This window comes from Vitis vinifera, chromosome 13, assembly GCF_030704535.1.
Source record: "Vitis vinifera cultivar Pinot Noir 40024 chromosome 13, ASM3070453v1".
Lineage (NCBI taxonomy): Eukaryota > Viridiplantae > Streptophyta > Magnoliopsida > Vitales > Vitaceae > Vitis > Vitis vinifera.
The window spans coordinates 4,017,221-4,032,769 of record NC_081817.1 but is presented as its reverse complement, the minus strand read 5'-3'; the positions used below and the strand labels follow the sequence as shown (position 1 = coordinate 4,032,769).

Below are 15,549 nucleotides of genomic sequence, written 5' to 3'. Positions count from 1 at the left end.
AGAATTTTCATATTATTAAGATTTTCTTACATATATATCTCTGACTTAAATAAAATACTCATAATAATAATAATAAATATATATATATATATATATATATATATATATAGTCAAATATAAATAAAACATTTTATTTATTTTTTTAAAAATATATTAAACTTTTAATTAACAAATCGATCCAATTTCATCATGATACATATAATGTTATTGTTGCTTAAGCTGTCACTAATCAATAATTTTAGAAAATACGTTTATTTTATAAAATATATTTAAAAATTAATTTTAAAAGTTTTCACAGTAATTCCTCAAAATTTTAAATAATTTTCAATAATCATTATATTTTTAAAATAATATTTGAAAGATTTTTTTTCTTTCTAAATTACTATTATTTTCTATTTTTAAAATCCAAACGGATACTTAATTTTCAAAAAAAAAAAAATATTGATTTTAGTTCAATTAACTTCTTCTAGCAATATTTAATATTTTTAAAATTTATTTAATTTTTAAATTTAAGTGGTTCATTTTTTTTTAATAACTTGTGTTTTTTAATACTATAAAGTCAATAATGTTTTATTATTAATAAAATGTTAGATTGTGAAGCTTAAATCAATATTATTATGCTTCGGTCTGGATGTTGGGGGTCGGGTTGCTTGGTCAGCTCACACATAGGGTTGAGCTCCTATTGTTGCACCCCCTAAAGATTAAACTATATATCACATACTAATATCTAAAATACGACCAAAATATCTCATTTAAAAATATGTTTTTATTTCATTATTGTCAAGATAATATCAAAGTTATAGGATAACATTTATATGGGTATTATTCAACTTTAAAGTATGATATTACATATGGATATGACTTTGATATAGACATATTTTCCATCCAAATACATTAAATATGGTCTGTAGTCTCTTCCACGATTGACCCAAGTTTCTATTACAGTAATTGAATTAAATTAATTTCAAATATTAATGGATATTTTTTGTTTTGTGTGGCAAACAAATATTATTATTATTATTATTATTTTCGTTTTCTCAACATTTCTCCTTTTATAGTTTATTTGTTTTTTAAGGTTGATTTGACATTCCAGTGAGTCAAGCGTGCGCCGTTTGAGGCATATGTCTTTAGCCTGATCGGACAAACGATGTGAACATAAATTAAAGATGACAATTTAACATCATTTAATAAAAAGGAAATAATTTTAAAATATATTTTTATCAATTTAAAAAAAATTACATTTCGTGCTAGGCAGTATTTGGTAAAATTTGATGCTTAATGACTTAAAAGATGATTTTAAGATAAATTATAGTTAAATTGTTAGGTGATTAAGATGATTTATTAAAATCATTTTTTATTTTTAATTATAATATTAAGTTATTTTATCAAACACAACTAAAAATATTTAGTAAAATTTAATATTTATTATTTAATAATTTAAGTTGATTTTAAATTATATTATATTAATTCATGAAATATATTTATTATCATTTTTTGCTTTAAAAAAGTGTTTTGATGAATCAATTTATTGACTTAATAGCATATTAATTATGTTCAATAAAACAACTTGATATAGTAACTTAGATTTAAAAATGATTTTAGTAAATCAATTTAATTATTTCATATGACTTAGTAAGTTAAATATAATTTGAGTTAAGGTTTTTTAAATCATTAAATAGTAATAATTAAATTTTACTAAACCACCTCTAAGTAAGGTATTTTTATTTTTTAACTTTAAAATTTGATATGATTTATATCGCTCTCAACCATATTTGTTTTGGGAAAAGGTTCTACATATATAATGTAAAAGTGTAACTTGGACGGGTTGATCCAATCTAACAAAAATCCAACCCAATCTTTGTCATGCAAACATGGTTAAACATTTTTAATAATCAAGTTGAACTTTGGTTAAATTTTTTATACTCGAACTCAATTTAAGTTGGACTTGAACAAAGGTTTCCAAACTTAATCAAAACTTGACTTAATATTTTTATAATATTTATAACGTTTATTATCTTGTACAAAACATTTATCTTCTTTTAGATTAAAAAAAATCAAATTATAATTATATACTTTTTCATTTTTTAGAAAGACATATAAATTTATTTTTGAAATGTTGACTTGTTTATTAATTAAATGTTGGTATAATTATATAGATTTTTAAAAAAAATTCATAGATTTTAAATCATATAACCTAATCAACTCGAATGTAATCATCAAACCTGAATCCATCTCAAGTTTAGAAAAATGAGGAGAGGTTGGCTTTGATTGAGTTTAAATTGATTGTTTTTTCATTCGACGACATAACCAATCCGCTCAAGTTATAATCCTAATATAATATATTTTTTTTCTCCATTTGATATGAAATATCACAATCATTTCATATATAGAGACAACATCTTCATCGTGTTTCATAGAATTATAGGATTAAACAAATAAGTATATTTTACGAGGTCAAACAAACTTTACATTAAAATCGAGGATCAATTTTAATAACATTTTCTGTGAGATTTCATCAAATTTAAAATATACAATATCTATGTGAGTGAATGGTTACAATAATCATTGTCTTCTTATTTAATAAATTTATATTTCAATATAGCGTGGCACGGTTATTTCTATTAAAGTCTCCAATGTGCCAACGAATTAATGGTCAATAACGTGAAAAACCAATCAAATTCAATGTCAAACACTTTGGTTTCATATAAAGGAGACATTATATTTTAATTTTTATTTATTCTTGATTTTTTTTAAAACTTTTTACATGTCATTAGTTAATACTTTATTTTGAATAGATAAGATTGTTAATTGTTTAACGTCTTTCATTAAATTGATAAAAATATTAGGTGGCAAAATCTCACGAAATAGTTGAAGACTAAGGAGATTTTATTCAACATGTTTTTCTCAAATTAACTCACTAATTCTTTTTTTATTTATTTGTAAAGGATACAAACAGACGATTTATCAAAATCCTTACTTTTATTTCTTAAAATAAAATTTTGACAGGTCATATGCCGTATTTAGCTACACAAGACACGTACTATTTATGACATATTTATTTAAATTTCCCTCCTATGCATCCAATTATCCATCACACACGTGGAATGAGACGAGACACCTATTCACTTTGAAAATAACACGTCATAATGTGGGAGTCTAGTGAAGGAAAAGTGGGTGGGTGGCACAATATGTAAAGGCCTTTAGTGCTTTACATTTAATCAGCAAGTACATACTGAAGCAGCCGACCATTCATGATAGAGAAAAAATAAAAAATAAATAAAGTATTCAGTTTCTTACTATGGACTCTTCTATAGTTTTTAATGCCATAAAAGTGACAATTATTTATTAGAAAATGTCTTAATTAAGCTCTACACCTTCCATGGTTTTCAATGTTATAGAAGTGGTGATTCCGGCGACTTTAAATCTAAGCTTGAAATCGTGACTGGTGGGTGAGCGTGGTTGGCACAGAGGTCGGTGATGGTCTTCTAATCTAGTTTTGAGATTTGAGTTAAATATGGCTTAGACTTTTCCCACTGGTGGGTGAGTGTCGTTGAGGCAGAGGTCAGTGATGGTCCTCCGAAAGGGCGACCACGTGCAGCGGACAAAATGGTGGTCTAACAAATCCGAAAAGGACCGGGCTCTGGTTCAAATTCAAAAGCTTTGAGCTTGGGCTTCCGCTATAATTCCTACTCCTCCACAGTACTGGCCCAGTATCCCCAACTTTCAAATTTGAAGGCCTCTGGAGTCTTTGAGTTGGGTATCCATCCAACGGTCAAAAGTCATGCCCCATTCACCACCAACAGTACATCCATGTTTATTAACAAGACCATCTGTTAAGTTTTTTTTTTACTCAGTGGTCACCATATATAATAGTACAACGACATTGAAAAAGGAATCGCAGCTACACACCAAAAGTCAAGAGCTATAAGCTTTTGCCAAAAACCAAACGGCTATAAAACGAACTTTTTTTTTACCTTTAGTAGAGAGTTTTTAAAGCAATCGTCCAGCACCAATTACTAGCCGTTGGTGGGCCTTTTCGGCTTTGCCTTTTTGCTTGGAAGTTGGAACCCAATGTGAGAGAAATTTAAAAGATAGGAAGGACATCAAACCTTACAAGGAAAGATATGAAATTAATAAAGGTGTTAGGAGAGTTAAAATGAAACTTCAACTACTCCCCATATGCCCATTGTCATTGTCAAAATCATCCATACTCTGTTATGACTAACTCTAGTCTACACTCAGAAATTGAACTAAATTAAGCTTTATGATCCATAACCCAAATTCTTGAACCTTGAGAATGGGACAATTTAAAGGAAATCTCAACCTTATTAAAGTACTTAATTAAGTACTTTTCGTTACATTTGTTGAACTACGGAGATTGAGATGGACATTACAATGACAAGCCACCATGGGGTACGTTTTTATACCTGAAATGGACCATAATCTACATCCAAAATAAAAGTTGACCCATGGCTGGTTGCTAGGCTTTATCCCATGATCTTGGGAAATGAGTATGAGTATTTGTGTCCCTTGGGACAAAGCACAAGTCTCACTTGTCTAGAAATTGGTAATTACAATAATGGTGTTGTGACTTGTGAGGGGGTTGAGCCTTTGAGGCTGCCCGAGAGACCCAATTAAAGCATAGACATGTATAATGAAGCTAATAGCTTTTTAGATGGACCATTCAAGTTATCATCAATGTGGGGTGTCTAGTAGTTGAATATGTGGAGTAGCAACACCTAATTTTTCACCTGCTTCTTCCAACGATATCATTCAATTTTTGCACCACTCCATTCAAGATTGGAAAAAATAAAATGTACTCTACATTAGATGCCAATTGCACACCATGCTAGTGAGAGAATTCTAGTACAATGGGATGATGATTTCCCTTTAGCCTTGCCTTCGTCTTTTTTCTAGGGTGGTCCTTGAGTTTTGGGCTATTGTAGGACATTTTTTTGTTTTTTGTTTTCTTTTTTATCTTCTCTTTTCTTTTTAAAGGGAAAAAAAAAAAATCTAACTCAATCTACCCTCCCTATGAGAAACAATGTTTTGAAAATAGTTTTAAAAAATTGTGTTTAAAATTAATTTTTAAAAATTATTCTCCAATATTTTATAAAATAAATATCTTTTTAGAAACTCATTTTATGTTTTTAAATATATTTTAAAATAATTATATTTTTTTTTTAATTATTCTTCATACTTGTATAATTACTTTTAAAACAATCATAAACAAAACAAGCAAAAATCTTTTTTTTTTTAAACACTTTGTTTTTTATTTTTAAAAGCAAAAAAGATTTTTTTATTCTTTGGTTTTCGGTTTTTTTTTCTTTTTTCTTTTTGTTATAAAAAATAAAAAACTGTTTTAAAAAACAGTTAATCAATAAACCTTAAATTTCTTAAACTAATTTTTACACACACATATATATATATATATATATATATATATATATATATATATATATATATATACATAATAGAAACACAATAGCTATGGTTATAAAGACGATTCAAAAAATACAGTCACAAGTTGTAATTCTCAAGATAATTGAAAAATGCCACCATGAGCTATTGTTGATTTCTCTCAAGAATCTTAGGATCATATAAATAAAAGAGTCTATCCATGTAACCATTCATGTGTTAAAAAAAAGGATCAAATTGAGAATTATTTCAAAGTTCTTTTTTTAAATAATCATTTTGTTCCAAAAACTAATGGTCCACCACTTTGTAATTTGATACCCGTCACATTTAAATTTAGTCCGTTAAAGATATATGGTAAAATATGAGTCATGAGATATATATAAATCATACTAATATATAAAAAATAAGATTAAGGTATAAAATAATAAAATCCTTTGGACTCGAATATAAAACCATGAGATTGTCTATATAGATGACATTATTTGATTAATAGATGATATATTTTTTAATAAATACAAAAATGATATTCTTACGGAGTGTTTGATAAAACTTAATATTTATTTCTTAATAATTTAAGCTGAATTTAAGTTAAATTATACTTAAATTATTAACTTAAAATTTACTACTTAATTCTTACTTTAAGTATTAAAATTGTTTGATAAAATTAATTTAAAATAATTAAATTGACATTTTTATTTTCATAAATTATAACTATGACAAAGGAAGTCGAGTAACAACGGAGGTTACAAAGTAGTAAAGGAGATTATAGAGGTAGCTAATAAAAATGAGGGAGGTAAAATAGAGATGTAGATTTAAAACTAAGGTGGTGTTTGTTTTTTTGACTTTTTTACTGAAAGCAATTTGTTTTTAGAATTTAGATTATTTATTTTTCTATTTTTTCATGACTTATTATAAACTTTTTACTAAATAGAAAAAACCAAAATATATAACTTTTTTTAAATAGAAAAAAATAATATATTGATTTTTTTTTACTTTTTAATATTTAATAGAAATAAAATACTACAAAAACAAACAACCTAATATTTAACATTATTAAGCATTAAAGTTTTATTTAAAATTAAGTAAAAAAACAAACACTACCTAAGTTAATTATTTTTACTTATTACTTAAAGTTATTTTAATTCAAATCATTAAATTATTTAACCAAGTAAACTTAATTTTTAATGACTTAAATTAAGTTAGTAAATCCTTTTAAGTTATTAAATTGATTTATCAAACACTCAATAGGATACTAAATTAAGCTTATAACTTGGCAATATCATTTGTATCGGATTGAATTCAAATTCAATTTGTGGTTTTGGAAATCTTTGTTTGGATTGAACTCATTTTTATAAGCTACAGGGAAGCTTCTATAGTGATTTTATTACAAAATTTATTATTTAATTTTTTTTATAAATACATTTTAGAAGAGCCTTGCTGTATTATATCTTATGGGAGAAGTTATCCCACGTTTAATAAAACCTTTTTATAATATTAATTTTATTTTTTTTATTTTTTATAATACCAACTTTCACTTTCAAATCCGAAACAAAATTGAAATAATATTGGAATGTGAGTTGGACTTTGTATGATTATTTGAAAGTTAATGTGAAGATATGAATTTGTGAGAAGAAAGTTTGTTCGAAATAATAATTTAAAAGAATTTCAAATCATGGCAGTGGAGGGTTGGGGGTGGTGATACTTGCCATTATTTTAATTTACTTCAGACCATCTTGATTAAAAACAACCAACTTTAGTAAGACAATGATTACATTTTATTATTTAGTAAATAATATAACTAACAAGTTAAATCCTACAGTTTAAAAGCCAGTTTCGTAATTTAAAATAGTATGTGGGGGTAAAAACGTAAAATTGGACATATCCGTCCTGGTCTACGGCTACATTGGCATTATTTTATATTAGAATTTTGAAATGGTTTGGGAGATAGAGAGAGAGAGAGAGAGAGAGAGAGAGCGATAGAGAGATAGAGAGACGTTGGCATCTGGCAATCGGCAGTTACCCTTTAAACTTGAAATCAAAATTCAGAGAGAGAAGAGGGAAGAGAGAGAGAGAGAGAGAGAGAGTGCCATTGATGTTTCCTGAAAGATCATGTGTCGGAGGCTTTTGGAGCAACCTCTTGCAATCGTGGCTGAACTACACTTCCACCATATAAATATTCCATCCCATTCTCCCCATAAAACCCCTCTGCAAATTTCTCTGGTTTTTTCTCTTTAATTCACCACCACAATCACGTCGTGTTGGAGCTGGGGCTCCAGAAATGTCGTCTTCTTTACTGAAAACTCAACAAGAAACCCACATCTTCTGAAGAATCTTGAGCTACTCTCTTTTGGGTCTTAAAACTTCTTTTTTTTTTTCGAAAAAAAAAAAGTTGGGATGGAAAGTTCGGTGAAGAACAGTGGAGGATTTGAAAAGGGAAAAGATGGATTTGAATCTTCTGATGCGAGTGGGGTTGGGACTGAATCGGTCACTGATTCCAGCAGTTCCAGTAGATCCAGCTCTGATTTTCAGAGAGATGAAGTCAGGGCTAAAGAGCCGTCTTCACCGACTCTGTTGGGTTGGCCTATTAGGAAGGCTGAGGTGCGTAAAAGCTCAGTTTCTGATGTCAGTGAAGATGAAACGAAATCCCATTTGAATGATTCCAAGGTCAAGCAACTTGGTTCAAAGGTTTCAGGTTAGAAATAGTGTGCCTTTTTTTTTTTTTTTTTTGTTTTTTCTGTTTTTTTTTTCCTTCTGAGCTGTTTGGTTGTTGAGAAACTGTAGGTAAACAAAAGAAGTTCAAATTTTAAGCCTACAGTTTTCCGTTATTTTTAACAGGAGAAAAAAAAAAAATACTAAACCAAAGTAGCATAGAACGTAAGATTCAAAAATTTCTTTTTTTCCCTACAACCAATCAGTGCTATTATTTTGTTTTATCTCATTTATTTTTCTCCATTTCAGATAGATCCTGTTTGAGGTCTGCCGATTCATACTCATTAGCGGTTTTGTAATTTAGTTATATTTTCTTTGTCTTAAAAAATAAAAAAAATGAAACAGAGATTGAGATGATGAAGGAGAGGTTTTCGAAACTGTTGCTTGGTGAAGACATGTCAGGGTCTGGAAAAGGGGTTTGTACAGCTTTGGCCATTTCAAATGCTATCACCAATCTTTGCGGTGTGTTTTCTCTCTCTCATTCTAAGGCTTTGTTTTTCAGTTAATTAGTCTTTTTTTTTTGGCTTTTTAATTGCAATTCATTTCATTTCCATTATTCCATGTCATCTATAGCTACCATTTTTGGGCAACTGTGGAGATTAGAGCCCTTGCCCCCTGAGAAGAAATCCATGTGGCGAAGAGAAATGGAGTTGCTCCTTTGTGTTAGTGACCACATTGTCCAATTAATACCCTCTTGGCAAACATTCCCTGATGGCAGCAAACTTGAGGTAATTTCAAGTCTAATCCCGTAAATCCTGTTCTTGGTGTATAAATGTTCTTGAAATATTTTTCCTTTTGATTGCTAAGAAAATGCAGGAAAATAAATTAGAATTTTGACCTTAGGAATCGTTGCTTTTTATTTTTTACTTGGGAATGGTAAAGCCTCTGCCAAACTAATCATAATTCAACTATTTGGTTTTGTTGAGTTTCTCAGCTGAATCAAAAGAAACCAGGTTCGAAAAGTTCATTGTGTCCATTTTCTCTGCAGCCAAATCTGAGAGATGGCACATGTGAGATGCAATAAATTTAACCGAACCCCATTTGAGGTTTATATAAGGACGTGTTTGGAGACCTGGATTTGAAGTTGGGATTTGAATTCAATTCACATGTGATGTGAATTTCCAAATAACACCTCTGCCATTGTTTTACAAATCCACAGATTTGGGTGTTTACAGTAGCCCACAGATTCTTCTTCTTCTTCTTCTTCTTGTTTTTTTTTTGAAATTACAAGTTTGCATTAGAGGTTATTTACAAGTATATTGTTTGGATTTGAGATATCCAATCTAAATGCTGTCTATATTTTCTCAAGTTCTTATTCTTCACTTTCCACTTGTGTATCTTTATTTTGAATGCTACCTGGAATTTGTCTTAGAATTCATTGCCAATCACTCCCAATTCGTTCAAATCTTAAATTGATTAGGATTTTCCAGAGAGTGATACCTCATTTACTTGTGAATGAAGGTCAAAAGAAGTTTTATTTTTACTCAGTCTTTTCACTATTGGTTTTATATTTGTCATTCAGGTAATGACTTGCAGACCACGATCGGATATTTTTATCAATCTCCCAGCTCTGCGTAAACTCGATAACATGCTTCTTGTAAGATTCAACATTGCTTGTTTCTAAGTTCATTATATTTGATTGTGAGAAGTAATTCTAAAATAGTAACATTTTCTATGTCCACTTCAGGAGATATTAGATGGCTTCACAAATACAGAGTTTTGGTATGTAGATCAAGGTATTATAGCCCCTGAGACTGATGGGTCGGCCTCTTTCCGCAAACCTATTCAGCGGCAAGAGGAGAAATGGTGGCTTCCAGTACCACGTGTCCCTCCTGGCGGCCTCTCTGAAAATTCGAGGAAGCAGTTGAATCACAAACGTGAGAGTGCAAATCAAATATTAAAAGCTGCAATGGCCATAAACAGCAATGCTTTAGCTGAAATGGAAGTTCCTGAGTCATTTTTGGAAGCTCTTCCAAAGGTATGAAGCCTCAAGCTTTCTGTTTTTCTGCACATTCACAAAATTATGAATTATCATCACACAAAGATGAGATATGGTGTTTGAACTATTTTTTTATGTTTTGTTCATTTGCAGAATGGGAGAGCTTGTCTAGGGGACATTATTTATCGGTATATTACATCAGATCAATTCTCCTCAGAGTGCCTGCTTGATTGCCTTGACCTGTCCTCTGAGCATGTTGCTTTAGAGATTGCAAACCGCGTTGAAGCTTCAATATATGTATGGCGTCGTAGAACTCACCACAAACCAATGACCAATCCAAACCGCTCCACTGCAAAATCGTCATGGGAGATGGTCAAGGATCTAATGGTTGATGGAGATAAGAGGGAATTGCTTGCAGAAAGAGCTGAAAGCCTCTTCCTCTCCTTGAAGCAGCGTTTCCCTGGTCTTACACAAACTACTTTGGATACCAGCAAAATCCAGTGCAACAAGGTTCAAATTCTCCTCCACGGATTGTCTTCTGTTTGTTCTTGGAGATGCATTTCCTTTTCCTCTATTTGTCACTCTGACAAATTGTTTTTGTCTTTTCAGGATGTGGGGAAATCCATTCTGGAAAGCTACTCAAGAGTTTTGGAAAGCCTGGCATTTAACATTGTGGCTCGTATTGATGATCTATTATATGTTGATGACCTAAATAAGCAGTCAGATAAGCATTCATCAGTTCCTACAGTCAGTGTCATTGCTCATAAGAGGGTCTCAATTCCATATTCAGTGCCCGTCTCGAGCACTCCACAGAAAACAGCTTTGACCACACTGAGCCGGTCACCCGCACCACTGATTAGCCCTGCAAGGGGGGAGAGAACTCCTTTTCTTCACAACAAGCCTCCCCGTCGCGGTTTTGGAGTGAAGAGGGTCCTGAATAATTATCTTGGTGTTGAGACAAAAACAAAAAACAGTGGGAATCCCACAGAAGGGGGGTTAACAAGCACAATTGTTGTTGAAGCGCCTGCAACTCGAACTGAGACAAAAAATATGCAGCATAAAAAGGAGTCAGTAACTCACCAGGCTAAGTTGAGGCTGCAGCATTAAGGGTTTTCTGACAAAGGAAGAAGAAAGCTAACTGAAGAGTAGGAAAATTTGTCATACAAAACTCTCGTTGTAACCCATTATGATTGATGTTTGGTAGTGGTATGATAAGAGGATATTTGGATTCACGTTGTATTTATATGTGGATGTAGCTGCAACACAATATGATATAGAGATTGATTTATCAAAACTTAAAATCTTATTTTCCTTCCTGTCAAAAGAAAATATAGAGGGGCATTCCGAGAATGAACTCGGGACCTCTCGCACCCTAAGCGAGAATCATACCACTAGACCAAATGCCCAGAACAATTTTAATAAAATTTTTATTTAATTAAAAAGGTTAATACCTAAATCTTTCTGTTGCCATGTTCAAAATCAATCCAGGCCACGCTAGAATAATCTTAAGAAATTGTTGAATAGATGGGAATGTAATCAGAAATGCATCTCCAATGTTGAGTTCTTTAAATTATCCATGAGAAAGAAGGTGACATCATGATTCAATCAGACACCATTTGCTTAGAATGTGAGTGGGTTTTCACTTGAGTCAGACCCGAATTCAACTGTAAGTTTTTTCTTCACTTGTTCCAAGTTGTACCACTAGTTTACATAGTGAAGCTGTTCATTAGTCCAAGCACCCACGTCAATATCCTTGGTAGTAGAAGAGAGGAAGGTTTGCATCACAATAATTACGGATAAAAGCACGCTCTAGCCTCAAGTCGTTGTAGTATAGTGGTGAGTATACCTGCCTGTCACGCAGGTGACCCGGGTTCGATCCCCGGCAACGGCGATTTTTTTAATTGTTTTATGGGCCCAAAATGCAACCCAGGCAGGATTAGGCCCAAATGAATAGGGTTAATTTTTTTGGAGTCTAACTAGGCTCATGGCTAAATATTCAGTTGTTGTAGTACACCCGGGTGACCGGGTTCGATCTCCGGCAACGGTGGGTTTTTTTTATATTTTTTGGGCCCAAAATGCAACCCAGGGCAGGATAAGGTCCATGTGAATAAGGTCATCTGTTTTATACTATTAACTAGACATCCGAACAAACACTAGGTCGTTGTAGTATAGTGGTGAGTATTCCCGCCTGTCACGCGGGTGACCCGGGTTCGATCCCCGGCAACGGCGTGTTTTGAATTTTTTTTGGGTTGTACTCTTTTTCATCTTTTTTCGGCCCAAAATACAACCCAAGTCAGGACTAGGCCCATATGAATAAGGTCATTGCTTTTTGGGCCCAAAATATGACCCAAGTCAGTATTAGGCCCAGCAGGCTTTGCTCCATATGAATAGAGGTCATTACTTTTTGGTCTAATAAGACGCACCTTTCCCTTCGTCGCTGCAAAAGCAACTGCAACAACCGTAACGCTTTTGTTTTAGGTTTAAAGATCTTTTTAAGATCTTCCCACCTGAACCCGATCCATCGTCCACCCTCGGATCCGCCGGACATGGATGACTCCCGTCGAGTGAAAATTGGCACCTGCATCCAAATAACCGCCATCGACGGCATCGTGAACGTGAACTCCCTCTTCACGCTAGCAGTCTTCATCGGCCTCGCCTGGGACCCCTACGACTCCAGCAACAGCCTCATCACTGACCCTCGCTGCAACCCCACCTCCCGCATGGCCCAAGACCTCGTCTCCTTCCACGTCTACTCCTTCAGTTCTTTCCTCTTCTCCAGCCTCATCGCTTTGGGTATCAAGCAAGCCATTCGAATCGCCATGAGCCGCGAGATGTACAAGACCGTTCTGCTCGCCCACGTTAATGAGACTGCTCTCCGGATCAGCATGCTAGTTTCTGCCGTCGGCTCTCTTTGTGGGTGCGCCTGCCTGATGATGGCCCTGGTGAATATGGTCCAGATCAAGCTTGGGACTTTGGCTTGTGGAAGCCCTCAGACCTTGGCTGCTGTGGTGCCTCTGGTGATATTTGTTCCCATCGGTCTTCTCATCTATACTTGCATTGTTGTGTATGCTTTTATTAGCTAGGGAAGTGGGCACTTGTGAAACGACAGCGTTTTTGTTGGTGCTGAAAGTATCAAGACTAGTTGTTGTAATTTGTATTTATGAATGTGAGTTTGTTTGCATCAGAGTTTAGTGGAAATTTACTGGAGTTTTGAATCCATGAGTGATAATACTTGGAAATCTTAATGCCATAATGCCTTTCAAATCCTCTAGCCATTATCCTACTGCAATAATTCTTGCTAAGAAGAACGCCCATTGAACTTTTGGATTCGATAATTTTGGCAAAAAATTTGGTTTAATTTGACTTTATTATCATGAGAATAAATCTGCTGGGTTACGGGCATTTTACCAGAGGTTTCTATTGTATCAATCTAGCCTTGTGTGATTCCTGTTCAAGCATATACTCGGGAGAATTGAATGCAAATCCATGTGTTGAAGATGAAGGATTGCTGCAGGGGAAATAATTCAAGTATCTTTGTTGATTCTGCTTCTTTATTTCCTTTGAGTGATGCCACTATATGCTTTTCCAAATGGAGACATGGTATAAACACCTGATTTACCAGAAATGTTTTTCATTGAGCCTTTCCCAAAAGGACTCTTATGTAATTCAATTATGAAATACTGCATTTCTTTCCAATTCAAGTTTAGCACCCACAAGGGGATGCCCTGTAGCTGTGCTGTGGTCCTTTACTGATTATTGATCATCTATGATTACCTCTAGTGCTTGATTTGTTTTATTTCAATGCATATGGGATATGGGTTCCTCATTCTCAGCTGATTTGAAACACCTGCTGCTTATCATCTCTGTTTTAGGAAGAGAGATGGGTAGTCTTCTAAATTTTGAATTTAAATTTGTCTTATCATTGGAAGATTGGACCAGCTCTGGCTTCAGGTTTTTCTCTCTTTTGCCAATGATGGGCTTGTTGCAAACCCAGCATACCAACAAGCTTTAACAAAAGCCCTCCCATTACTCTGGAGAAATGTTAGGCTTGTCTAAGAAAGTTTCCTAGGATAGGATACCTTTGTTGCACTGAAGGGTTAAGGTGTACAAAAAATAGGAGCAAAATCCACCATTGTATCACTGTCATTCTTCTTTTCCTTGACTTTAGTGGAGAATGTTGGGCTGATAGAGAATGCAATGGGTAATGTTCAGAATGCTATAGATATTTCCCTATACTGAGCTTTTCATGCTCTGTGAAATTATACATAGGTTTGAGAAATACTTTTCTGGTATTTTGAGGGTAGTTTCCATTGAGAGAGCTTTTGATGGTGTTTTGGAAAAATAAGAGTAAGGATTGAAATTGTGAACTGCTGTGCTGTCAGTTGGTCATGGAAAACTCTTCTTTTGTATCTTCAATGATAAGAAAAGGTAATGGAATACTAGTGGTAACTTTACTAGGCACTGAGCTTCATTAGCTTAAAGTGGGCAGATTAACCTCATTTGAATGCGGAGGAGTAGGTGTGCACTAAATAAAATGAGTTTCCTTTAGTGCTACTTCCACTATGAGTTGTGGATTTCATGTGTAAGCACATTTTGAGCTCCTTGTTTCAGTATAAGAAGCCCAAGGAGTTGAGAAGTTTAACACATAGCCAGTGGAGAAATGGCATTGCAAAAGAAATATGTTGGTTTTCTGGTTCTTCTTGTGGTTCTGGGCATCACTGGGTTCAAAGGAGTTGATGCAGCTGGTGAATGTGGGAATGCTTCCCCAGACACAGAAGCTTGGAAGCTGGCTCCTTGTGAAGCTGCAGCACAAAATGAGAAAGCTGCCCCTTCCAAGAGCTGCTGTCTTCAGGTGAAGAAGATCGGCCAGAACCCAGACTGCCTTTGTGCTGTCATGCTTTCTAATACAGCTAAAAGCTCTGGAATCAAGCCAGAAGTTGCTGTGACCATTCCCAAGCGTTGCAACCTTGCTGATCGTCCAGTGGGTTACAAGTGTGGAGGTCTGTTTCCATTTATAACATTACCATTAGTGTTTGCTAGTTAATTCTTTTCCCTCTTTTTGTTATTGCCTTCCCCCCCAGCTAATACTGTTCCTCTTGTCTTGCAGCTTATACTCTGCCTTGAACCCTGAAGGTAGATTCACGGTTCTAATGAAATATGAAGTACCTGCTCTTAGTAGTAACAGTGTGCTAGAGTTTGTGCTCCTGTTGCTAGTCCATCTAGCCGCAACAGGCAAAAAATGTGTGATAAATAAATTATCGTGTTTTATGATGTTGGATAATAAATAATGTGTTTGTTATAATAAAGAATGCATCTTCTTCCCTGAGGGGGGTATTCAGTTTGTTTTGAGTGCAGGTTAGTGCAAGACTACCCAGTGCATGTCCAGCCTTTTCTGAATCAGTATAAAATTAGTACATTAAAGTTTATGATTTTATTATAACTCGCTGAAAAATAGGCTGAAGAGACCCCATTCCCATAAAAGG

The 15,549-nt window shown here is 33.4% G+C and overlaps 3 protein-coding genes and 2 non-coding genes across 5 annotated transcripts; all 5 read left to right on the top strand.

Annotated features, from left to right (window-relative positions):
- Nucleotides 1–7,369: 7,369 nt before the first annotated feature.
- On the top strand, nucleotides 7,370–11,360 carry LOC100258091 (rop guanine nucleotide exchange factor 5). The gene is made up of 7 exons (XM_010660200.3): nucleotides 7,370–8,110; nucleotides 8,473–8,589; nucleotides 8,701–8,855; nucleotides 9,650–9,724; nucleotides 9,815–10,105; nucleotides 10,220–10,576; nucleotides 10,676–11,360. The coding sequence occupies exons 1-7, from the start codon at nucleotides 7,813–7,815 to the stop codon at nucleotides 11,171–11,173; spliced, it is 1,791 nt and encodes a 596-aa protein (XP_010658502.1). The 5' UTR covers nucleotides 7,370–7,812; the 3' UTR covers nucleotides 11,174–11,360.
- Nucleotides 11,361–11,885: 525 nt separating this feature from the next.
- On the top strand, nucleotides 11,886–11,957 carry TRNAD-GUC (transfer RNA aspartic acid (anticodon GUC)). Its single transcript has one exon. It is a non-coding gene; the product is annotated as a tRNA-Asp (tRNA).
- Nucleotides 11,958–12,223: 266 nt separating this feature from the next.
- Nucleotides 12,224–12,295, top strand: TRNAD-GUC (transfer RNA aspartic acid (anticodon GUC)). The gene has a single exon. It is a non-coding gene; the product is annotated as a tRNA-Asp (tRNA).
- Nucleotides 12,296–12,612: 317 nt separating this feature from the next.
- Nucleotides 12,613–13,330, top strand: LOC100251250 (uncharacterized). The gene has a single exon (XM_002281489.4). The coding sequence runs from the start codon at nucleotides 12,613–12,615 to the stop codon at nucleotides 13,147–13,149; it is 537 nt and encodes a 178-aa protein (XP_002281525.1). The 3' UTR covers nucleotides 13,150–13,330.
- A 465-nt stretch (nucleotides 13,331–13,795) lies between these two features.
- On the top strand, nucleotides 13,796–15,400 carry LOC100246108 (putative lipid-transfer protein DIR1). Its single transcript, XM_002281518.5, has 2 exons — nucleotides 13,796–15,066; nucleotides 15,174–15,400. Exons 1-2 carry the CDS (start codon nucleotides 14,727–14,729, stop codon nucleotides 15,188–15,190), a joined length of 357 nt encoding a protein of 118 aa, XP_002281554.1. The 5' UTR covers nucleotides 13,796–14,726; the 3' UTR covers nucleotides 15,191–15,400.
- The last annotated feature ends 149 nt before the right edge of the window (nucleotides 15,401–15,549 follow it).

Bases quoted from the DNA above. Each gene is read 5' to 3' on its own strand.
- LOC100251250 (XM_002281489.4), top strand. From the start codon at position 12,613: ATGGATGACTCCCGTCGAGTGAAAATTGGCACCTGCATCCAAATAACC.
- LOC100258091 (XM_010660200.3), top strand. From the start codon at position 7,813: ATGGAAAGTTCGGTGAAGAACAGTGGAGGATTTGAAAAGGGAAAAGAT. The intron at 8,590-8,700 runs GTGTGTTTTCTC...TGTCATCTATAG, and splicing joins TGCTATCACCAATCTTTGCG to CTACCATTTTTGGGCAACTG. The intron at 10,106-10,219 runs GTATGAAGCCTC...GTTCATTTGCAG, and splicing joins TTTTGGAAGCTCTTCCAAAG to AATGGGAGAGCTTGTCTAGG.
- LOC100246108 (XM_002281518.5), top strand. From the start codon at position 14,727: ATGGCATTGCAAAAGAAATATGTTGGTTTTCTGGTTCTTCTTGTGGTT.